The 24,919-nt window shown below is 35.3% G+C and overlaps 1 protein-coding gene across 3 annotated transcripts in view; it reads left to right on the forward strand.

Moving 5' to 3' along the window:
* Tusc3 (tumor suppressor candidate 3) overlaps positions 1-24,919 on the forward strand; it is a 256,150-nt gene that overhangs the window by 114,823 nt on the left and 116,408 nt on the right. For 2 of the 3 annotated variants that reach the window (XM_004633050.2, XM_004633051.2), the window contains exon 5: positions 9,817-9,957. The exons of the other annotated variant lie outside the window; for it this stretch is intronic. In XM_004633050.2, the coding sequence (XP_004633107.1) occupies positions 9,817-9,957 (141 nt within the window). The remainder of the gene's footprint in view (positions 1-9,816; positions 9,958-24,919) is intronic. 3 annotated transcript variants of the gene reach the window in all.

A 24,919-nucleotide genomic window follows, 5' to 3' on the forward strand; every position in this document is an offset into this window, starting at 1 on the left:
TCACGCCAGAAAGAATGGCTATCATAAAGAAATCGAATAACAACAAATGTTGGAAGGATTGTGGGGAAAAGTTAACCCTTCTCCACTGCTGGTGGGAATGTAGACTGGTGCATCCATTATGGAAATCATTGTGGAGGCTCCTTAAAAAACTAGTATTGGAAATCCTATTCAAGCCAGCTATCCCCCTACTGGGAATTTTCCCAGAGGAACTGAAAACGTCATATCATAGTAATGTATGTGTACCTATGTTTATAGCAGCACAATTTGTGATAGCCAGATCCTGGAAACAAACAAAGTGCCCGTCACATGAGGAATGGTTGAAAAAGATGTGGTATTTTTATACAGTGGAGTATTATTCAGCTATAAAGAATGATAAACTTGAAACATTTATATTTAAGTGGATGCCAAAATAAACCAGACACACATGTGTAAATATCGTATGGTGTCCTTAGCATAAGAACTGAGAAGAAGAAATACAAATGGACATGTATAACACAATTAAAAGGAAAGTGAGAACTTGAGGATTGGCCGAGGGGAGGGAAAGGACTAAAGCTGGGAAACATGAAAGGGGCAAAGCTATACATTCGTATGAACAAGATGGGTAAGGCAATGATCCTGAGAGACAGCAGCAGGTTATTGAAACTAGCACTTAATTTGTAGGATTCCCCAACGTGACTATGTATGCTGATACCTGTGAACCAAGCAAGTGCACTGAAGATAGCAATGTGTAATAGAAGGGTCACACTTGGAATGCCTGTCATTCTTGTCTTCTAAAAATGTACTTGTCATGACATACCAATTATTACCATATTGTCTCAAGTAAATGTTTGTTTTTTTAAAGGGTAATAAATGAAAAAAAAAAGACACAAGGAAAAAAATGTCACAGTACTGTCCCGGTACAATGCTATATATAGTTAGATTTCTAAATATTTGTGTAAAAATATGTAATTGTTTTTTAATATTCTTTAAATATTTTTCATTTTTAAATTTTTTTCTCCATATTCTATAAGGACTTAAAGTTTATCGTATCAGTACTTGATGGAAAATATCTGTTCCATGTTATGCCTAAGATGTTTGATATTCAGATAATTAGTGAGGTTAAACCCAACTGCATATGTTGTAGAGTAATTATAAGTTTCTGTTCTGGAGGGTTGACAACCTAAGTTTGCAGACCAAAAATTAGAGAAATAGAAGGGCTGCAAGGACAGCTAACATTTTGACCCTAGCCTTTGAAGATCAGTGAAGACTCAGGACATGGGAGAACCTATACTGTAACGTCATGTAACTTAGTTACATCCCAAATTTTCTGATCAAGGAGATTATGGTGCCACAGTGGAAAGTGATTAATGATGTAGAGTGTGCCTAAGATGTGTCCCATGGAGAGAAAACATTCTCTCAGGCTTTCACAGAGAGCATATTGGTCAAGCAATGGCCGTGATTCATTCACATGGCTGACAGTGACAGAGGATCTACAAACTGCGGTACATGGTTAAAGGATAAATGCTGAGGGTACTTGACTGACCTTATGAGATACAAAAGTTACATTTCTTCTTACATAAGTCTTGCTTTATCTTGGTCTTAACGATCCATCAGAAAAGTATAAAAACAAGGTGTGTAAAGTAAAGCCATATTAATATGCTGAATTGTGAAAGGCTCAAGTCAACAACTTCTGCGGATAACCCACTACTATTGTGGAGTGCTGGACTGTGTTGGATTGTTTTGCTGAATTCATGCACCTGTAGTATTTAGATGTCAATGGAGTACCCATCTCTGACAGGACTAAAGAAAAAAAAGGAATACAAAGAAAGGACTATTTTATATCTGTATATACAGAATAGGATAGATATGCAGCTACTTTCGCTTAATTCAATGAGAAGAAAGATTTGTACTAATAGTGTTTGGACAGGATATCCTGTCTTCATCTTTTATGGATAACCACTAAGAAGATAATAATGTACAATGTATTAATTTTTGAAACTGACCTATTAATCAGTTTTGAAACTCTCTTATTTCTATTTGTTTCTCAATAAAATAAAATAAAAAATCAAATGAGATAGTTGATGAAAAAGAGGAAGAGGACAAGTGGAATAATGCAAAGAGAAAGTTTAAGAGATTTAAATTGTGAATGAGAGATAAGAGAAGGTAGAAAAGCCAAATGAAAGAGAAAAGGGAGAAAAAAACAGGAAACAAAATAACCACATAGAAAAACAAAGAAACAAACAGATGAAAAAACAGTGCAAAAGAAAATAGAGAGAAATAGATAAAAGGGAAAAGAACCAAAAACAAAAGAGGAAAGAAAAAACACTTTGGGGTGGGCCAGATAGCTCTGTGGACTAAAGTTCCTGCTTAGGCAGGGGCAGGTACTGAGTTTCGATCCCTGCATACTGTGCCAGCCTCACCGTGACCTGGCGAGTGCTGAGACACTAATTGAGACTGGGCGTGGTAGTGTGTGTCTGTAATCCCAGTGCTTGGGAGACTGAAAACGGGAGGATTTCTATAAGTCCAATCTGTATAGTGAGAACCTGTAGACCCTGTACTAAACTCATAAAAAAATAAAATAAAATAAAAATAAAACACTAACTCAGGTGACTACCAAGGGGAAAACCCATCTGACACAGAAAAACAAAATAGTGAGATTTGTCTGTTTTCTATACATGTGTGGTATGTCTAAATCTGATCCCTGAATGTGTACTTTAGGGGTAGATTTGTACTCAGTTTGACTCTGAGCTTTATCTCTTCATTTGCGGGATGGGATTTGTTTTCTCCTGCTGATGTTCTCCGTTAAGAAAAGAAAAGGGGTAGTCCTACCCGTGCTCTTCTGTTCCACTTGTCTTTTTCTCCAAGCATAAGGCTGGTTCGCTAATTTACCAACTGACAGTTCACGTTGTTACTATTGCTTCAGATTCTTCTGCACCACTAGAAGAACAACAGCCTGTCCGTTGTTTGCCCTCTAGCCATGAACTATTATAGTGGTACTGGTTTCCCGATGACCTCTAGTCCCTGAGTCCCCTCAGTACAGCGAGTGCAAGCTGGGCATAGACTTTCCTTCTGCTAGGTGTTGCAGCTCAGGTCAGTAGTGCAAGTGGCAACCCACTTGGAGCCCTCCTCCTTCTAGTTGCTGCAGCTCTGGGTCCCCCCATAGTTTATACTAGGCTGATTATTTTGATTTGTTAGAACAGTGTAATAAATGCTATTGGATTTTTAAAAAATTATGGCTATTTTCCTTGAATAGAGATATCTTAGTTGATTTTGATTTTTTTTTTTTTTTTTTTTCCCCAGAACTGGAGATTGAACTCAGACCCCTGTGCTTGCCAGGGAAACGCTTATTCTACTGAGCCATCTCCCCGGCCCCGAGAAATCTTATAGCTATAAGTGATAAGTGGAATGTTGATAAATCAGTTGAAGTCAGATGGTTTTTAGAATAATAATTTGTTAGTATTTTAAAAACCATTAAAAGGACATGAGTTAGCATAAAATAATTTCAGTGCATGAGAAATACTTTAAAATGGTTCACTGATATTAATAATCAAATTCTAATGAAAAAACAGGGTGTAAAATTTTTACCTATTTTGTGTTACATATAGAAAAATATTTAGAGGGCAGGTGTGATGGTGCATTTTTGCAGTCTTATCTGTTTGGGATGCTGAGGCAGCAGAATTACCCAACATATTCAAGCCCTTGAATTCAGACTGTAATACCACAAGACAACCAAACTAAACCAAAATGAACCGAACCAAACCACACCACACCACAATAAAGACAGGAGGTCAAGCTATACTGATGAAGTACTCAAGACATGTATCTCTTATGTGTTATAACAATTCCACTTTTAGGAATAAGAGTTTAATAGTGTAATTGTCTTAGTTACTTTTCTTGTTGCTGGAACAAAATATCACCAAAGTTAAAGGAAGAAGGGTTTCTTTAGCTTACAATTTGTAGATGTTTCAGTCCACAATTGGCTGGCTCCAAAGCAGGGTGGCTTGAATGGAGAAAATCTGTTCATGGTGGTAGAAGACAGACAAAGCAACACGGAGTGGGGTGGGGACCACAAACCTCTTTTTGACCTTTACATTGTATCTGGTCTACTGGAATTAGGGCATTGCTAAACGTTAGTGGACAGTTTAATTACCCACCTTTAATTCTAGGTTTACACACTATAGATTCAGCCATCTCTGACAAAGCCCTATGACTGCAGGAGGCTTGGAGGCATATCTAGACATGAGTCATAACATTTTGTCCCTTTCCACCCCAAATGCTTATGTACATCCATTTGTTCAAAAGGCATTTAATCCATCTCTAAGAGCTGCCAAAGTCCTAATAGTTTTAGCATTGTTGAAAAATCCAAGTCCCAAGTCTTCTCTGAGATTTAAGGCAAACTCTTAGCTGTTAGCTCTTACAAATCAAAAGAATGTTAGGCACTATTCAATATTCAATACCAAAAGATAGACATTTCTATTCCACAAGATACAAGTGGGAATACAAAGGACGGGGCCAAAGCAAGTCCACAATGTATCAAGGCAAACCATTAAGTCCTGTAGTTCCATGTGCAGTATCTGAGGTAATCTGTGACAAGATATGAACTCTAAAGGGTTAGGCGGCTTCCTATCTATAGCACTTTTGGTGGATATAGGTCCTATGACTTATCCTTTGGCCAGCTGTACTCTCTGATTGCAGTTTTATTCAGTTGATCCACATTCTTGGCTCTTGCAAACTTCTGGGGTCACCATTGTACCTTTAGCTTCATATGCTTATTTTTCAGGCTCACACTGCCTGTTCTCCTAGGCTTTTTTCTGAAATTTAGGTGGAAACATCCTGATTCCACACCTCTTCCAGTCTGCATGACCTAAAAGGAGCACCACGTGGATGATGCCAAGGTCTGCTGCCAGGTACACCTGTAGTCAGGCTTCCCTCCCTCTTGGCTGTATGGATCGATTGCCTGGAACACTGGCACTTTGGGTTCACTTCCAAGGAACAAATTCTATAGGCCTCCACAATTTTGGAACATGGTTCTCTGGGGCTTTCTTAAAGCAAAGTCTTTCACTTTTACAATTTTGAGTCTGCATGGGTTACAGTCCTGCTGATTTTTGTGAAGTCCTCAGGTCATCTTGTCTGTTCTCCTGTTCCTTCTCAGCAATCAAGATCTCCTATGTTTTATCACAGCTCTGCTTTCTTTCTGGCCAAAAATCAAAATGTTTTAAATCATTATGAAGGGATTTTTGCTCTTGATTCTCAACATAAATCAGGCTGAAAGTCCCCAGTAGTAGTCATGCTACTACCTGAATATTAGACTACCTTGAAATTTTTTCTGCCAAGTCAATTTAGTCTTTTGTCTTAATCTCCATCTCACTCAAAGTCTCTGGACACAGACTTTATGCTGGTGCATAGTACACATCACCTAGGGTCCAGTAAGTAATGCAATCCTACTTCCCAGCAGAAATCTCAGCCTGATTTTTTTTTTCTAATCAGGTTTTTGATCTTCTGAATTCTGGCCAGAGTCTCCCATATAGAACAGCTTTAGGCATTCCACTGCTAGTTTTTCAGTTGGCCCTTCCAAACCTTTCTAACTTCTTCCCTCAATCCATTCCCAAAGCCTCCTGAACAACATGGTCAGATAATAGTCACAGTAACAACTCCACTTCGCTGGTTCCAAATTCTGTGTGGAGTGGAAAGTAAAGAATGTAATCAAGAATGATTCAAATTCTTAGCTGTAGATATTTTTTGAGCACTGTTCATTTTAATGGAAAAAAATTGAATGTGTAAAGAGACTTAATAATTATACATTTTCTGGCCTATCCAGAAAGTGATTTGTAGGAATATTTCTCATAGAATGATGTTCAAAGTTAGAAAGTAGGGTTTTAGAAAAATAATATTAGAACACCTATTTTAATAATATAGTATAACATCATTATAGTATATTTCATACTGTGTTATTTTACTATATTATCTACAATTTTGCTTTAAAACATGAATATCAGTATTTATTGAAATAAACCATTTATTATGACAGGAAATAAACCTCAATGTTGATGGTAATATTCACATGAACAGCTTATAGCAATTTTTCCTTTCCTTATTTCCATTGTTTTCTAAAGTAAGCAGCCAGTTATTTAAAAATCCACCTATCTGGCAGTAGTAGAGAAACATTAACTTTTACCAGAAAGGGCAGGGAAATATATTCTCAGTAAGAGAGGTTGTATCTTCATTCACTTATATCATATAATGGCCTGTGTCATGTATTTTAGTGACTAAACTTCATAATTTTCATTTCTTAAATATTTCAACAAATCATTTATTATGCATTGTGTCATTATTGGTGCATTATGAGTAGTATTGAGAGTACTAATAATTCTTTATAAGAAATACTGATTTTTTAAAAAAAATTATTTATTTATTTATTTGGTAGAGAGTCTCGCTACCCAGCCTAGACTCATAGTAATCCTCCTGTCTCAGCCTCCTCAGCACTGGGATTACAGGCGTGTGCCACCATGCCTGGTTTTGGTAGCCAGCTCAGGGTGGGGCCAGCATGAAATGTGGTACCAGGGATCAAACCTGGGTTCTTGTGCTTGCCAGGCAGGTGCTTAGACCACTGATCCATCTCCCTGGCCTAGTAGTAAATTTTAAAGAGAAATTATTTTAACCTTTCTACCTACATTCATGTATCTTGCCAGTAAATTTAAAATCTAAAACAGCTGTTTGGAAATAATTTCAAGTTTAGGGTCCAGCAAGGTAGCTCAGTGGACTGAAGCACCTGCGTAGGCAAGCTTAGGCATACTTAGGCAAGCGCAGGAACTGCAGTTCAATCCCTGATCCCTGGTACCACATGGTGTGCAGCCCTGCCCCCAGGGCATGCTGAGCCAGCTAAATTCCCAGCATAGTGGTGCACATCTGTAATCCCAGCTCTGGGGAGGCTGAAAACAGGAGGATCACAAGTCCAAGCTGCGTAGTGAGACCATGTAACAACCAAACATACTAAAAAATAATAATAATTAATAAATTTCAACTTTAAAATTTCAAAAAATGAAAATAGTTCAGATTATATCAACATATATCCTTACTTAGGCTTACCCATTGTTAATATTTTACTACATGAGCTTTGAGATTCTTAGCCTCTGTCCCATCCCTGTGTCTTTCTCCATCTATATACAGGGTTTTTTTTTTCTTAAAAAATAATTTTTCTGAATGATAATTCACAGAAGTATATATGAATCCCATATATTTATACTTGTATAGTAGCTTATTTGAGGTGTTACTATCCATGGTAGAGTTTTGTCAGCCGAGCTAGCATCCCTTTATAACATTTTTCTGTCTTTCTAGATGAAGTCTAAGAGTCAGTTAATTCACTTACATGTCATGTCTTTTAACCTGGGATATTCCTATTGCTTGTGTCCTTTTAAGATGTTGACACTTGCAAGAACATAACCCTATCCTACTTTTTAAATAAAATGATTCTTAATTGATTTGCCTGATGTTTACTTACGATTGGATTCTGTTTATTTGTTCTCAAGTAGAATGCTAAATAGGTCATGTTTACTTTAAGCACCTGTATAAACGCAAGATACTTATTTCTCTTTCCTTTGTAAAAATAATTTTGATTGTGAGATCAAAGTGTTTCCCTTTCCTTCCGTTGTGTGTTGGAATGGTGCCCTTCTGCTTTAATCATCTCAGGGCCAGGCCAATTAGAGAATAGTGTGAGGAGACAAATTCCATCAAAATTATCCAAACTAATTAATCTTAAACTGTTTGTTCACCCCACCCTGTCTTTCTCAAAGAAATTCCAACAAAGCAGTGCCCTAACCTCCCTCTGGCTCCCTCTGGCTCCTGTCTTCTGCTCCTTGGCTGCTCTGTTGCCTTTCTTATGTGGTCCTGCATGCTATATAGTCTTTTGCTTATAGGACCTATGACTGTAATCACTTAGTTTTTTCCCTGAATTTCTGTTATTCCTGACTAAGATCATATCACAGAACAACACATAATGCATAATTCATATCCTTGTCATTTGTAATCTATTGCTATTCTAAGTTTGTTACTAAAATTATTCTAGGTTTGATTAATGGGAGTCACTTCATGCTGGTATCTGTACTTTCATCTTTATATTTTAAGTGCTTTCTGATATTCCAACATAAAAATTTGTCCCAAGCTCTTACTGTATCTCTCTGTACAGCTGTTCTACCCAGCACTCCGTCATTTCTTCCTGTGACCCTAGTTCCTTTAAGTAAGTAATGCTATTAGAACCCAGAGCTGTATGTACTATTGAAGTTAGTAATTAATTACTCCAGTTGTTTTTATTTTTAAAGAAGAGGCTTAATGGCTTAAAGGATAACATCAAGAAAGTGAATAGGTAGCCATTGGGGGAAAGCATTAGTAGGTCATTTTTCTGAGGAGCTTTTTACCTACTTAGGTATGAGGTTTTTTTTTTAATTGTAAGAAAACAAAACCAAATTTAATATGGACACAAGATCAGAATAAACATTTCTGTGAGGAAAGTATAGAAATAGCCACTAAACATCTGCTTAACATTGTCAGTCACCTGGGAAAAAACGCATTAAACAATAAGAAGATACTACTTCCCACCCAATAAGATAGCTACAAACAGTGTCAGGTAATAAGCATTGGTAAGGAAGTGGAAAAGTTGGAAGTCTCATATATGGTTGAGGAGATATCAGACAGTAAAGCCACTATGGTAACAGCTTGGTGCTTCCTCAAATTGTTAAGAATGGAGGTTTCCATACGACCTGTCATAATTCCACTCCTCCGTTTCCATGGAAGAAAAATGAAAACATATGTCCCCAGGAGAAACTTAAGAATGTTTATAGTAGCATTATGCATGGTAGCTGTATGGTGGAAACAACTCCTGTCTGTCAAATAATGAATGGAGAAATAAAATGTGGTATAGCCATACTGAGCAATGTTATCCACTTATAAAAACGAATGAAGTGCAGTACTGATGTATGCGCTTACGTGGGTATACCTTGAAAACATACTCAGTGAGGGAAGCCAGGTATAATAAACCATGCAGTATATGGAAGCCTAGAATTAGTGCTGTCTGCAGAGACAGAATAGATTAGTTCTTACCTAAGGCTGCAGGTTATGGAGAATAGGTAGGGTGACTGGAGATGGAAGTTCGGGTGATGGCTGCAGTATTTGTGAGCATACTAAAACTAGTGAATTATGTACACTTTAGGTGAATTGTATGGCATGTGGGTTATATTTTAGTAATTTTTTAAAAAACCGAAGTTGGAATTATACAAATCTACCCCCATTTCATTGCTACCATATACTAGATAATCTAGGGATAGACCATAGCATCTCCGGGTTATGTTACAGTGTATGTACTTTGCATATAAAGGAGTGTACTCATCCAAAATGCGGAGAAAGTCCTTTTACACACTGACTGTATTTTTCTTTTCATCTTTTAATATTTAATTAATTTGCTATAGGGTCTCGCTACATAGCTCAGACTCGTAGTGATCCTTGTCTCAGTCTCCTCAGTGCTGGGATTACAGTGTGCATCATCATGCCCCGCCTTGGTGGCCATCGTGGCAGGGCAGTCATGGCACGTGATACCAGGGATCGAACCTGGGTCTTTGTGCTTGCTAGGCAGGCACAGACTGCTGAGCTATCGTCCCAGCCCACACCTGTTGTATTTTTAAATTACATATTTTTACCTCATAAAAAGCATGAGTGTTAATGCAATATGTAAATGTAGCCTGGCATGTTTCTGAATTCTTTGTGTTGAAGATTGGAAGGACTAGAATATGCTCAAGAGAAAATTTTATTTTTCCTTCCTGTTTAAATATTTTCATTGCATTTTTGCAGATTCGGGTTTTCAGACCCCCCAACTATTCTGGCACCATTGCTTTGGCCTTGTTAGTGTCACTTGTTGGTGGTTTGCTCTACTTAAGAAGGAACAACTTGGAATTCATCTACAACAAGACTGGTTGGGCCATGGTATCTCTGGTATGTTGTCCTATTTTCCTCTATTTGTTGCATAGTACTATGAGATTTAAATAGTAATAAATAAGACACTGTAATGAAATTTGGTCTTAATGAAAAGACTTGACCTTTTATGACTAGGATATCACAATGTAAATTCACTGTAAATTTATGCCATCTTATTATTTTTTACTACTAAAGTCTAATGGCCCTTCATACTTGACTCATTATAAATGCTAACTACATGGTTGAGTATATTTAGAAAAATGATTAGAATTAATAAGAATTAGTTCCTTGTAGTAATTTACAAACAAATAATTTGAAAATGTACATATTCATTATTTGTTTTTGAAGAGCTATTCTTTTTGCCTGTTCTATATGCCTGATGTGTGTTAGGTACTACGGATATAAAGATAAGACGTAGACCCTGTCTCTAATGAATGCATTGTAGGAATACAGAGTACACTGTGAGGGAAGCAAGCAAAGCTGAGAGAGCCTTAGGAACAAAGTGAAGTGTGATAACAGCTGGATGTTGAGGAGTAAGTTAAACTCTAAAGTTGTTAAGACTAAATAAGATATGTAAAGCCTGGAATATTCAGAGAACTATAGTTTGGTGTGGCTACAGCATGAGTTTGATAGTGAAGCAAGGAGATGTAAGACATAACCCGAGGGAGGAGACTGTGCAACTCTGCAGTTTAGGACTATGGAGTTTTATCCTACAGTTAGTGGGAAGTCACTAAAATAGTCTGTGACAGGTAACATGATTAAGTTTATGTAATCAGTGATCGCTGCTAGTAGGGGGCAGTTGGTTGAAAGGGGTGGGTTTGGCAGAGGGAAGCATGGCTCAGGATATTAGAAGGAAGTAATTTTCCTGATGTATATGTAGTGATGATATTATAACTTAATTATTTTGTAAGATAAGAGTAAATCAGAAAATTGTAACATTGCATTAATGACCTGATAGATTCACATGCTTGTGTTTTTGTGTATGACAGCTGTAACATAAAAAGATAAATTGATTTGTGCTGTGTCAGTGTTCCTGTGCTTTACTTTAAGTCATTCAGTATCATAATTAACTTCACCATGTTGAGTTTAAGATTGATACTGTAATCTCCAGAGAACAGCTGATATAAGCAGAGATAAACCTAGACAATAGAAAGATTAAATTGGAATACTAAAAATATGTGTGTGTTTGTGTGTATGTATATATATGTAATCAATATAAAATTTGAAAGGAGAACAGAGAAATAGCAACGAATGAAAAAGAGTACACATTGAAGAAGTGGCCGACTTATATAAGTCATTTCTCTACATTTATGTTAATTAAAGGTAGACTTTAGTGTGTAATCAAAGGTGGAGATTATTGGGCTGGATAAAATGCAGTGGCACACCGTCACAGGAGAAACACTGAAAGGCAAAGGTACTGAAAACAGAGGAGTAGAGAAATACATACTGAAAAGACCTCCAGAAATGGGAAGACATGCTGCATTCAATATTTTAAGGCTTAATGTGGTATGACACATTTCCTTCCCGTTACCTGTGGATTTAAATATGTGGAATTTAAAATCCTGACAGCTTTTGAATAAAGCAAGAAGCCATTTTTGAAGTTAATGTAGAAAGTCATAGGTGACTTGGAGTAGCCAAATAACTTTGAAAGTAAAAGAACAAAATTGAAGGTTTTATATTATCTGATTAAAAAACTTATTGTAAAGTTATATTAATTGAAATAGTGCAAAATTGAGCAAAAAGTAGACACCTAGATCACAGAATAAAACAGAGTCCAGAAATAATATGTATACATATGTGGTCAGTTCAATTTTTAACAAAAGTAACAAGTAATCCTATAATTAAGTCGTCAAAATTGGTGCTGAAAAATACCCATATGCAAATATAAGCCACTTTTCTCACGTTATATGCAGAAATACTCAAAATGGATTGTAGTTGCATATATCTTCTGTAGGGAGAAGGATATAGGACATGGGAGGGTCCTCTGGAAGAGCACAGAAAAGCTATGTGACCAAAAGAATGAACATAAAAGAAAACAAAAGACAAATTAGACTTCGTTAAGGTTCAGAATTTTTGCTCATTAAAAGATAGTATGTAGATGATGAAAAGACCATCTATAATCAGTAGACAAAGAGAAAATATTTAGAAACCATGTGGTAAGGGACACATGTGCAACATGTAAAGACTTAGTGATAGTAACAAACCCAAAAACTTTTTTTTTTTGTTTGTTTGTTTGTTTGTTTGTTTGTGGAACCGGGGATTGAACTCAGGCTCTTGCACTTGCCAGGGAAGTGCTTATTCTACTGAGCCATCTCCCCGGCCCCTAAAAACTTGTTTTTAATCATGGACTGCCTGCTTGTAAAGATGGAGTAAAGACATGCCAGCTTTCCAGTATCTAAAAGTGTAAAATCCAAAGAGAGCCTGAGACTTGGTGCATCTAAAGAGCAGATGTCGATAGACAAATAGGTAAGAATACCAGCTTTCTGAGTGGATGTAACTAGCACATGATCAGGAATTTTTGTTTTAGGTTTTTTGGCTTGAATTCAGTGCAGGATGAAACTTGGAAGTAAACAACCATGTAGACAGAAGAATATCTAGGAGATATTCTATTTCTAACCCAAGAAGCAGGGCAGAGAAATGTGAAAAGCTTCAAGAGAGTAGAGCAGATGAGTCTCCAAGTGTTTGTTTTGGTTTGAAATCTTTTGTTTGTCTCATCTCTTTTCCCTTTTCACTGCAATCCCCAGGAAATCTTGAAATGATAGAACAGTGGAGGCAGTGAAACTAGCTGGCCTGGTATCAGGCCATGCATATTCAAGGATGCCAGCCAGGAGGAGTAATGGTTCCCTGGCTAGAATTCTGGAGTGGAAGTCAGGACAATGATGCAGGAGGGTGTACTATGTGGCATTTCTAGGAGCAGCAGTGTATGTACCACATGGAATGCCAAACAGCTGAGGTGCCTTCCTCCTGCCCGCTGCTGTCAGGCACGTGGTAGAATTTGTAGGTGGGTCTGGTTGCCGCTTGTATACCAGCTTCTTTCCTGGTAGGTTGAGACAGGCTTGCTGAACTACGTGCAAGGAGTGACTACCACAGTCTCATAAAGCCTCTGGGAGCACCTTGGGGCTGTCTAGCCCCCAAGTAGCACAGAGATGGCTGTCACTGCTGCCACCACTGCTGCTTGTGCTATGCAGTCTTGCTCTCAGGACACCAAGTAACTCATCCTACATGGCATTACCTCCTACATTTGACAAGATGACCTTCTGTATCTTCAAAGGAAACTAAGCAGATTCTAACGTCTCTGCATTGAATAGAAGCACCCTTGAAGGGCAGTGTTTTCCCACCGTTGAATCTGTAGTCATTTATTAGAATAAGGAACCTACTCAGAGTTCTTTTTTATTAGTATTTGTTTGCATTCATAATATTGTATTTGTGTTGGGGAGTCTGTATGTACACATGTCGTATCTTAAGATCCCTTTCATCTCCACAGACTGCCTTCCTGATTTCTACTGTCTCTCTTTTATTTTGATCTTTAGAAACCTTTGTTTTGTGAGTTTATTCATTTCAGTTGCCTGATTTTTCTTTGGGTCAGAGTTAGTTATGGGCTGCACCTTTGTTCCCAAGCACTTCAGCTGCTTTTGGTTTCTTTGTCAGAGGACTGTAAGTAGCAGCTAGGAAATTGCTTCTTGGCTGTTTTAGAGTTTCTGGTGGAGGGCCCTGTGGTCTTCACTTCCCATGACCAGTCCACCAAGTACCTTTGAGACCCTCAGGCTCTTGGAAATTCCAAAAGCACTTCCAAGAATATTCTGAGAGACCTTCAGAATATTTATGGTTCTAGAACATATTCAATGGCTCATTCTCTCCCTGTGCCTATTCGTTGAGCTTTCTGTACACCCAGTGCTTGAACAACTTAATGTACGTGGTTTGATTGGAAAGTATGGTAAATGATGAAAATTTATTCAGTGAATTACATATTGCTGTTAATCCTTCTTAAAAATACTCCCCCTCACACGTCCCATTTGCTTTCCACTTTTTGAAGTAATTGTGGAAGTCTTTTTCCTTCTAACAATGAAAAGAAAAAAGAAGAAGGAAGAAGCACCATCTGATTATGCAGTCTCACAACTGGGTAAATAACCAGTGAAAGTGAGATCACATGTCAGAGATGTTTGCAGTCCCATATCATTGCAGCATTATTCACAGTAGCCAGTGATGGAATCAAGTGTCTGCTAATGGACAAATGGATAAAAAGATTGTAGAGTATAAATGCAGAAGCACACATGCAGTGGAATATCTGTCCTTATGAGACTAAGAAATCTTGCCTTTCGCAAAACCATGGACAAACCTGGAGGACATCATGCTTCATGGTATAATCCAGGCACAGAAAGATGATAGGACGCGATACCACTTATATGTAGAGTATAAAAGAGTGGACCTCATAGAAGAGAATAGAGTAATAATAGCACCTAAAGGGTGGTGGAAGTGAGATGTTAGTGTAAGTGCAAATAATGCAAGTTGAATGAATTATTGAGATTTAATGGATAGTGTGGCCTACAAATTAATATACTGTATACTTGAAATATGCTGTAGAAGTAGATTGTAAGTGATTTTTCATATGTTTACAATAAAGCAGCTGTATTAGAGAATTGACTTACTAGTTATCTTGATCATTTCAGAATGTAAACATGTCAAATATATTGTATAACAAATATCAATAAAGCTGGAAGAACAAAATATAAGGGCAAAACTAGTACACCAAAGTTATTAATATGGTTAATTTAAAAACATACATCTAAGAAAAGTGCTTGTAAGATACTGAGTGAAGACAAAAAGCATTACATGTGAAAAATAAATGGTAGCTACCGTGAAAGATTTAATTGCCTCCTTTAATGAGGCATAGCTGATAAGAGAAAACAGAAGAGTTAATCATCAACAATGCACAATGTGTTACAGAAATGTCTGTGTTAACATAAGCATATTATTTACACTGTATACCCAACAATCGAAACTGGTGCATTGTTTCAAGCACACAAGGGACCTCTATAGATTAGGATCATGGAAACTGATCAAGGTAAAGTGGTAGCAGTTACAGAAATAAGATTTATTTATTTTTTATTTATTTATTTTTTTAGAAATAAGATTTAAATAAAACAATATAACCATACATACAGTTCTTCTAGAATCAAAGAATAATATACATTATTTTTTATATATAACCAAAGGATAGGTATTTAGAAAAATGTACATAACTAAAATTATTTTATTAAAAATTAAATTATAATAAAACTGTGTTGAATAAATGTAAATAGCATTTGGAGACCTTTATGTCCTTCATAGTTAACATTTCATTGAGTGACAGTGACAGATCTCAGCTGCACAGGAGGCCAGCCTGAACAACTTAGAGAAACCCCACGTCAGAGATTGGAACATGGTTCTATTTTATTTCTGAACATTACTCATTTTCCTCTTGGAACTGAAACACATCATAGCAAACAACAATATACCTCTAAAAGTAAACTTCCAAATGCATGGAAGGCAGAAAACTTGGCATACTTTATGTAAGTTTTACTAGCTGTAAAGGAAACCAGCAAAGCTAATTTAAGCTTCTCTCCTTTGTAATGGTCCATTTTCATGAGTGGTGCATGAAGTGATAAAGACCCTAGTGTTAGTGGGAGATCGTTGTTTTTGGCAGGGAATATATGTTCCAAGAAATGGAGGATCCTTTTCAGAGAAGGAATAGCTGTCATCTGGCTTTGCAATGGAAAGTTATCTGGGGAGGTGACAAATGATAGGTCAGATAATGGTGAAGAACCCAAAGGTAGACGAATTCAGAAAATACAGATATCCAAATAAAACTGTTCAGGAGAGTGGTGATTGTGTTTTGGTGGCTCATAAAGAAACTGCGCAGGAAAGATTTGGGGGTAGAATCCTGTGTGAACTCAGATTTTGAGAGACAGGTAAGGATACACTGTGTGTCATTTTTTAAGGAAATAGCCGGTTTCCTTAACAACAGAACTTGAGTTGGCCCTTACTAAATAGCTAGTTGAGAAACTGGTCCTTATTCAAATACAAGCAATAGGAACAGAAGAGCTAGTGGCAGATGCACATTTACAGTATAAAAAGAATGTGAATGAGAATAGTGTTCTTTTGCAGATAATTATGATATAGAAAAATTATCATTACAGAGTTAATAGAAATTATAAAGGTGATTCTGCTGTTGATAAGAAAGTAGTCATAGCAATCAGGAGAGAAGATAAGACTAAAGAGGAAAGTTTAGAGAAGGGATGATCAAAGCAGAAATGTGTATTGCATGGTAAATCTTGTTCATGTAGAAACAAAAATTCTTTTCTTTTTCTTTTTAAAATGTATTTAGTACAGGTCTACAGGGTCTCACTACACAGATCTGACTCGTAGTGATCCTCCTGTTTTCAGCCTCCCAAGTGCTGGGATTGCAGGTGTGCGCCACCACACCCAGTTTCAGTTGCCCTGGAGGAAAAGCCAGCACAGGGTGCCGGGGATCAAATCCTGGTCCCTGGTCCTGTCTAAGCAGGTGCTTTAGTCCTCTGAGCTATCTGGCTGGCCCTATAGAAGCAAAAATTCTTTAAAAAAAAGTTGCCAATCAAATCGAACAATATGCAAAGTAGCAGAAATCAAAATAGAGAAATGAGAAGTATAAGTTAATTATAAGGCATCACATTGTTTAAAGAGGAAATCTAATTAGAATAATATATAATTAGATGTTATAGAGATTAGTTACAACTCACTAGTCATAATTTAACTTTGACAAACTGAAAATTTAAGTGAACAGTCTCAATTATAATAGTACCTATATTAAGAATCTCTTCTCTAGCAAAAGTCTTAATGAAAATTTAAACTGTACGTACAGTTTCCTCTTACTCATTTTACTAGTAGAATTAGTCAAGGTATAAGCAGAAAAAATATTGGGTATAAAAATTGCATAAGAAAGGTATTGTCAGTATATGCCTATGATATGATTATCCATTTGACAAATTCAAAACAATCATGGCAAATAATAGTATAACTAACACTAAAGTTCAACAGTTTTCCTGAATTCATGATCAAGATCCAAAAATTTTTAGAGTTTTAAAAGTACTAAATAATTTAGTTATATAATTGAAAATAAAATTTCTTTCATAACAAAAAAGTAAGTTACTCAGAAGTAAAACTAGTGTGAAATATTTGTGAACAGACTATTGAAATTAAAAGTAATATATAATACATTATCAATGATACAGTATGTTTTGACAGCTGATTGTCGGTTTGTCTTCCTACAATAACCCTTTAGCCTTCCTATTTTCTTTTCACTGAAAAGTTAGAGGTCTTTACGATTGAAATTGGAAGAGGTAGGAACTAAGAAGTAGCCTAGGCAGTAGTCACCTGGAGAATCATTTTCATCTATTATAATAATAGCTAAAGCTTATACAGTCAAACAGAAATACGGGTTTTGTAATAATACACAAAAATTAAAAAATTAAAGTTTAAAATTTTAAGAATAGCACATGGGTAATAACCCAGTGGTCATAAGTGCCTGCCTGGCAAGTGCAAGGTTCTGAGTTTGATCCCTAGTACCAAGAATAAAAACAAAAAACAGAAAATAAAATCTTAAGGATAATAAAAACAAGATTTATTAAAGAATCTCTTAATATAGCTTAATTAATTACATTCTTTTAAAATGTTTAATCACTGAGTGATCTTTGTCACCTTAGTCATTAAATGTGTTTTGTCTGCACACTTTTAGATTTCAAATTGATTCATGAAAGCTACCTAGGTTTTGTCATAAAAATACAATATTTCTTTAAAAGATATTGTTGGAAAATGTAATTCTTTTGGTATTAATCAAATATTGCTATCACACCAAATTTTGTGACTCTTTTAGTTTAAAAATAAAAGCTGATGTAGTATTCTTTGAATTCTTATTCTTTAAGAGTAACCTCATAATTACTGCAGTGATTGGCATTACTTGTGTATGTGCTGGATCTCTCTTTTGGGGAAGTATGCTTTACATTTACTTCTTATAATAACTAGCAAAGTAGTTTGCATTTCCCTCATTTTGTAAATAAAGAAACAAAGATTTGCCTAAAGTTAATTTGCTAAAGCTCACACTTCTAGAAAGTGATTGAGCTGGGATCTGCTCCTATATACCTGATTGCGTGCTGTGGCTTTTCTAAACCTGAGCAGATATCATGTATGTTGGGTATTTAAGCTAGTGTATGTAGTGAGCCATTGTGATGGCAAAGAAATGTATAGAAGAACATTTCTTCTATAAAGAAATGTATCGAAGAACATTCTTCTACAATGTAGAAATCTTAAATACATCAACAGATCCAGTTTCTTATGTCCTCTGTTACATATGCATATTGTTTTATTTTGAATCCTGGAAAACTAATCAAGTTGTCCTGTGCTTCTCACACACTGGAGAAGCAGATCTTGGTAGGGATGCCCGCTCCTTAGTGGCAACCTCGTAGAAGTCAAGAACAGACTGAAGAGAACAAACATGTTTAAACTATATAATCTTCAGTGCTTAACACTGATGCTAAAGTGTTGAATAATTCTCCCCTGTACTTTTTATATAATTTTCTCTTACTCCCTTTACTTTTTTTTTATTAATATACACTCTTAAACTCATGATGTCTTTTACTTACCTGTTGATAATTTATGGAAACTATTTAACCCATGTAAGTAATAAAGTCAAAGATATAATGAAAATATTCTTTTCCATTTTCTCTCCTTATTACTGTCCTCATCACCACCACCAAACGTCATTCTTTTATGAAATGAAAACCTGAATTTGCTGTTTTCCTTTCTCTCTTAACATATCTTTGAGATGTCTTTAGGAAGTATAAGAGGCTATCCATAATTCTGACCTCTTTATTCAAACTTTCAAGTATTTATCTGTTTAAAATAACCAATCTCATTTTTCTTTGGTTACTAGAATATATATTTTTAGAAGTTTTGGTAAAATATTAGCATCTGATTTATAACAACTCTTATAAAAGCCTTGGATTGCACAGAAAAAGGATAGCTTTTAAACTAAATGAGTCTTACATTTTGTATCACTTCAGTAGAACATTTATAAATCTACATTTGTAGTGAGAAACATAATTGGATACAGAATCTGTGTCCATGCTACCTACTACTTAGTAGAGGACAAGACTAGGTACAGTTAAGTGTTGTTAATCAGTGTTATAAGCCTTTACCTCTGATTAGACTGTATTGTATGGCTGGCAATTGTTTTCTTTTTCATTGTTGTATTTGTTTTATTGTACATGATTCATCAGTAAGATACAGAAGTAAATACTCAAAACAGTAAGTTCCAGTGCTTTTGGTGTAGGACAAAGGCAGAAAACTTGTAATTTCCTGACAAAGAAGAAGATTTCTGACTTTAAAAAAGGTAGAGTGGTACTCAGATGTCAGATTGCTAGTCCATGATCCAGAGATAAAAAGCTTGTTGACTGTTATTTGTTGAAGCTGATTATTGTCCACGAAAAGATTCCATATCCTTAATTCATTCTGTTTTCCCTCTCCTGCTTCCCCTAAACGTGGAATGTGATGGACAGATAGTGTGCATGTTACCTGCTTTGTGATATGTTGAAAGTACAATGGCTGAGTAAACTTCGGCCTGTATCAGTATAGCATTTACTAAGAAAGGGATAGAAGTACAATTTATAAATTAAAAAAAAAAACATTTAGTTGGAACATCAAATTAAATTAGAATGATCTTTGTAGCATCCTAAGGCTCTTTGTAGATGCTATCATTTTGAATCATAAAATATTAGTGTGTTAAGTGATAATATTCATTTCACACACAAAGGAAAACATTCTAAGGATCTACAGTTACAAATAGGGAAGATAAAACACCCTCTAAAAAAAAGCTAATAACCCAACCTTATTATCCCAGTAAATCACAGCAGGGTATAAGTGGTTTTCTGCCTTTTAGTGCTGATAATCTGTATGTAGGATGATTCACATACCCTAATGTTTCTTCTGCCTCAAAGAAATTATATCAGTTTAATTACTTAAGTTTTATGAAAAGCTCAAAAGCTGGAGATTAATATAAATTATTATACGATTTTCACATTCATGAAAGGTTCTGCTTATATCCATTGTGATTTTTCAAAACAGTTGGATTTCTTGTCACCATTCAAAGCTGCAGGATTGCTGTAATTTCAGTTAGAGTGGTAATAGGTCTTTTATTCTCCTAAACCCTTTGAATAAAATTATGCACCTTTTAAAATATGCAGATACTATCTTTGTGATTTATAATTTTGTTCACTCTAAAAGTTAGAAGAAAATAATAGTTGATAATTATTTTTCCAGTGAAGTAACTTTTTTGTGCATAACTGCATAATGTTGTCCATCATGCAACAGCCATTTGACCATTTGCAGATAGGTATGTCTTTTGAAATTGGTAAAATACTTGTGTAGAGATATAACAACCATATAATGGAATGAAGTGTTTATATTTTTAGGGTACACTTTTGGAGTTAGGGTTTTCTGTAGTGAGGGGAGGAAATGACCTCAATAACTATTCAAATAATAAAACCTTTAAATAATTTTTTATCATTTGAATTTGGTTATCTGAATCTTTTGTATCTTATATCACAGTTGCATAGCTTTATCCTTAAGATCCCTGTACGTGGCTCCATGACATTTTGTGCTGCTGCTGATCCTAACCTAACTCAGTGTTGATTATAAAGAAGATTTCCTGAAACAGTTAACTTCCTTGTGTATAGTTCCTTCACATGAAACTAAATATTTAGTTTGAAGATGCTTTTCTTAATAGCTCAGTGAGTATAAAGTACTTGTCATTTTTTTCTTATAAATGTAGCATGTAGACTGAGTATAAATGAAATATGATAGTGTTTGCATATAACATTTAGTTGACTTTTTAAATTTCTCTACAGGTAACTTACTAGTGAATAATATACAAATTCTCTGACATACTTGTCTGTGTTATTCTAGTCGTTTGTATCCCTATTTATTATATAATGTCATTAAATTAGTAATAATTTAATAAAATTGGTGCATTTAAAAATTTGGAATATAAAACAATAGATAATATATTCTTAGACTGTAAATCTTTTGCTGGATACTTCTGGGCCTCTGTATCTGTGTGGGATTGGTTCTAGGTCCCCATATGGACATCACAATCTGTAGGTGCTCCAGTTCCTCAAAAATGAGATTTCTGCATGTAACATACACCTGTCCCCTTGTATACATCAAAATCAACAACATTAATGCTATGTAAATAATTGTTATTATGCTGTTTAGAATAATGATGGGGAAAATTCTGTACGTGATTAGTACAATAAAAATTGTCTTTATTTTTAAGTATTTTTATCTGTAGTTGGCAGATGGTCAGGTTTGATATTCACAGATAGAGAGGACCAGCTATTTAATTTTTTTTATGTTTACTAACAGCTCCTATAATATGAAGTTATTTAATTAGGAAACCTTAAAATTTACTGTTTTATTTAAATTTTATGCTTTGCAGAAGAAAACAAAATTTTTAATTTTCAATTTTGTCTCAAGTAGTTGGTAGACATCTATGAAACAGTTGTAAACTCAAAATGTTAAAAATATTTTATTTTTCTCTTTAGATAAAACATGAAACATTTTCCCAAACTAAATCTCTTATGAAAGCCCATCCTATAGGATAGTTTCAGACACAATTGCTCACCAAAGTCACAGGATACATAGTGACCCTTGGGGAACTGTAGGAGGTGAGAAGCTCATTTGAGAAACAAGAAAAGATGCTTAGAGGCAGACACCTATAGACCAGCAGTGATCTTCATTCACCACAGCTGTGCAAACCTCTGGGTGTGAGAAAGACACCATATAACATGGTGCTCAGTTCTAACTTTTTAAAAATTGACTGACTGATTAATTGATTTGGTACAGGGTCTCACTACATATCTCTGACTCATAGTGATCCTTTTGTCTCAGCCTCCCTACCACTGGGATTATAGGCATAGGCCACCACACCTGGTTTCAGTGTTTAGCCTGGTGTACCCAGGGTTCCAAGGTTGGCATAGCATGTGGTATCAGGGATCAAATCTGGGTCCCTGTGCTTGCCAGGCAGGTACTTAGACCGCTGAGCCATCTCCCCAGGCCTTCAGTTCTAATTTTGAATTGTTCTCTGTTATAGAAGTAATATAAATAAATATTCTCCTCCCAAAGTTAGGAATTTATATCACTTTTGTGTGTGTATGTATTCCTAGTGTTTAGAATTGTATTTGCTGTGTAGAAAATGTCCAGTAAATATTCATTAAATGAGTAAAAATTAAATGAATAAATGCTCTTTGGTTTGAGGAAATTTAAAGTCAGGACTTCCATTTTCACTAGTGTTTATTAAATTGTAGCCATTGCTAGCAATAATATTTGTTTTCTTAGGTATCTTCCCTTACATTTTGACTGGCTTTAGAAGAACAGTTTTGGCATCTGAGCATTTACCTTTTTTCTATTACTGTTTCTTCATTTGTTGACTAATGAATTAAATTTTAAAGGCCTGCTGTGCACTCTTAAATGAAAAACTGTGGAGCTATGAAGATGGGACAAGTATAAAAGACTAGAATGTGAGCCTTGCGCCTTGGAACCTTGTATTTCTAATATGAAAGGTGAATCAGGCATTTGTATATGTAGCATATACATTTTCTGTTTAGCATAATGTTCACAATCTTGGCTTTCCAAAGTAGAACTATGTATTTGACTCTCAATTAAATCTAGAAGCTAGAATACTAAAGGACCATCTTTTAAATATTCCTTGAATTAACTGCCACAAATAATCTGAGCATCCTTTTTTCTGTTGCCATTTTCAGCATGTCTGTAATTTCATTTTTGGACTGAAGTCAGTGTTCAAAAATAGTAGTTTCTGGTATTATATGAAATTTCAAACACCCAGGTGGCTGATTTTGTGGCGAAACAGAAAAATAAGCAGGGTTTTTTTTTTTTTTGGCTAAAACTTCACAAGTCTTTAGTGAGGGCATGTGCTGGCAAACAGAGTAGAGTATTTTGTAATCTTACTGATCAATAATTACAATTCGGGATCCTCCTGGCATTTATTTTTTATTTGAAAGAGCAGGGCTGGGATCAGACTTACTGACTGAGCTTTGCCAGAGTTGGCATGTGGGCAGGAGTAAGCATATTGCCATAATGGCTAAGTGACCATGTGATGTCAGTAAAGTTATCAAAATTAAAGAAGTAAAACACCTACAAACTAATAGACCAAAATAGCAGAAGGAGAAAGTCTGTATACTCCACTGTTGATTAAAGTAATGGAATCTGTTGCTAAAACCTTCATATAAAATTACTAATTCTCCTGAATAAGTGAAAAATGCTATGTATTTTTTCTAATTATAGAAAGGAAATGCAAGTTACACATGAATAACTTTGATTTTATAAAGCAAAAATAACTTTAATCTGACAGGGACATTTGAAAATAGAAAATTGTTTGGGCATTCTTATGAAGATACATACAGTTACTTTGAACAGAACTATGGAAATCACAGTTACAAGAAAAATAGCTAACATGTCAAATACTTATTTCAGTAATAAACTTTTTTTGCTGTAATCTATCAATATAATTCTCAGTACCTCCAGGTAAAGAAAAAGATATTAGTCTTTAATTAAAAAAACTCAGTGTCCACTTGATATAAAAGAAAAACAAAACTAAATAGAAGGGAAATTCCTTAATCTTGAAAAGAAACCTATAGTAAACATTATGTTTGGTAACTCTAGAAATCCCTGAGGTAAGTGATAGTATAGTATTCCTTTTATTTAATATTATATTGGGGGTACTGTGTGATGCTTTAAGGTAAAAATAAAATGTAGATCCATACACATGCACACAAAAGCACAAACAATAGAAAGTAAAACTACCTTTATTAGCAAAGGATTTGTTTTTGTACCTGGAAAAAAAGTAGATCTGAGCAAATTCATAAAAATTAATATATACATAAAAATATACAAATCAACTTCACATACATTGTCTTGGTTACTTTTCTCTCATTGCTGGTGCAAAATACCCAAAACGAACAATGAATAAAGGAAAGGTTTACTTAGCTCACAGTTAGTAGAGGTTTCAGTCAATATTCAGCTGGCTTAAAGCAGAGTGGCACATGGCAGAAGGCAGCAGTTCATGGCGGTGGAAAACAGCAAGACAGCAAGAACAGATGAGAGGAATAGTGGCAACAATGGCTACAGAGAGCAAGTCTGTCTCCCTTATGTTGCATTCAGGCTACCCACCCCAGGCTGGGTGTAGCACTCACACCCGTAGTCCCAGCAGCACTCATACCAATAATCCCAGTACTGAGTCATTAATTAATCACAGAGTCTAGAAGTCCACCCCATGATTACATGAGGCTTTGGGGAATCAGCTAGACACAAACCATAACATAAACCTTAAAAATTAAAGAAAAATTTGAAACACTTATGAATCAGTGTTATGAAGATGTGCAAAACTGCTATCTTGAAACTACTAAAACTTTATGCAGATTTCTTTTTTTTTTTTAAGACCAATAGTGTTCAATGTAACTTACTCATAGGATGGAGGAGTCAGCATTATAAAGAAGTCCATTTTGATCTGATAAAATCTTAACAAAATCTCAACAAATTTACAAAGCAATTCTAATTTTTAATGAAGATGCAAATGGTAAAGAATAAACATGGCTAAGAAAAAGGACAAGGGTGGAAAACTTAATCTTAGAAATATGAACACTATAGCTCTTTTAAAATAAGTATTTCATAGTATAATATTCATTTCATAAAATGCATATAGAACAGAACTGGTATTCTGTTAACAATTTTGTGTTTATATAGTTACTTGATTCATGACAAAAGTGACCTTACTGTTCAGTTGGTAAGGATGGTATTTTGATGTGTTTCTGCACCCCCAGGAGACATCTACATAGGATGAAAGGGAGTTTCAGCTCCTGCTTCCTTTCATATATAAGAAATCATTTTAAGCTAA

This window comes from Octodon degus, unplaced genomic scaffold (genome assembly GCF_000260255.1).
Source record: "Octodon degus isolate 3935 unplaced genomic scaffold, OctDeg1.0 scaffold00051, whole genome shotgun sequence".
Lineage (NCBI taxonomy): Eukaryota > Metazoa > Chordata > Mammalia > Rodentia > Octodontidae > Octodon > Octodon degus.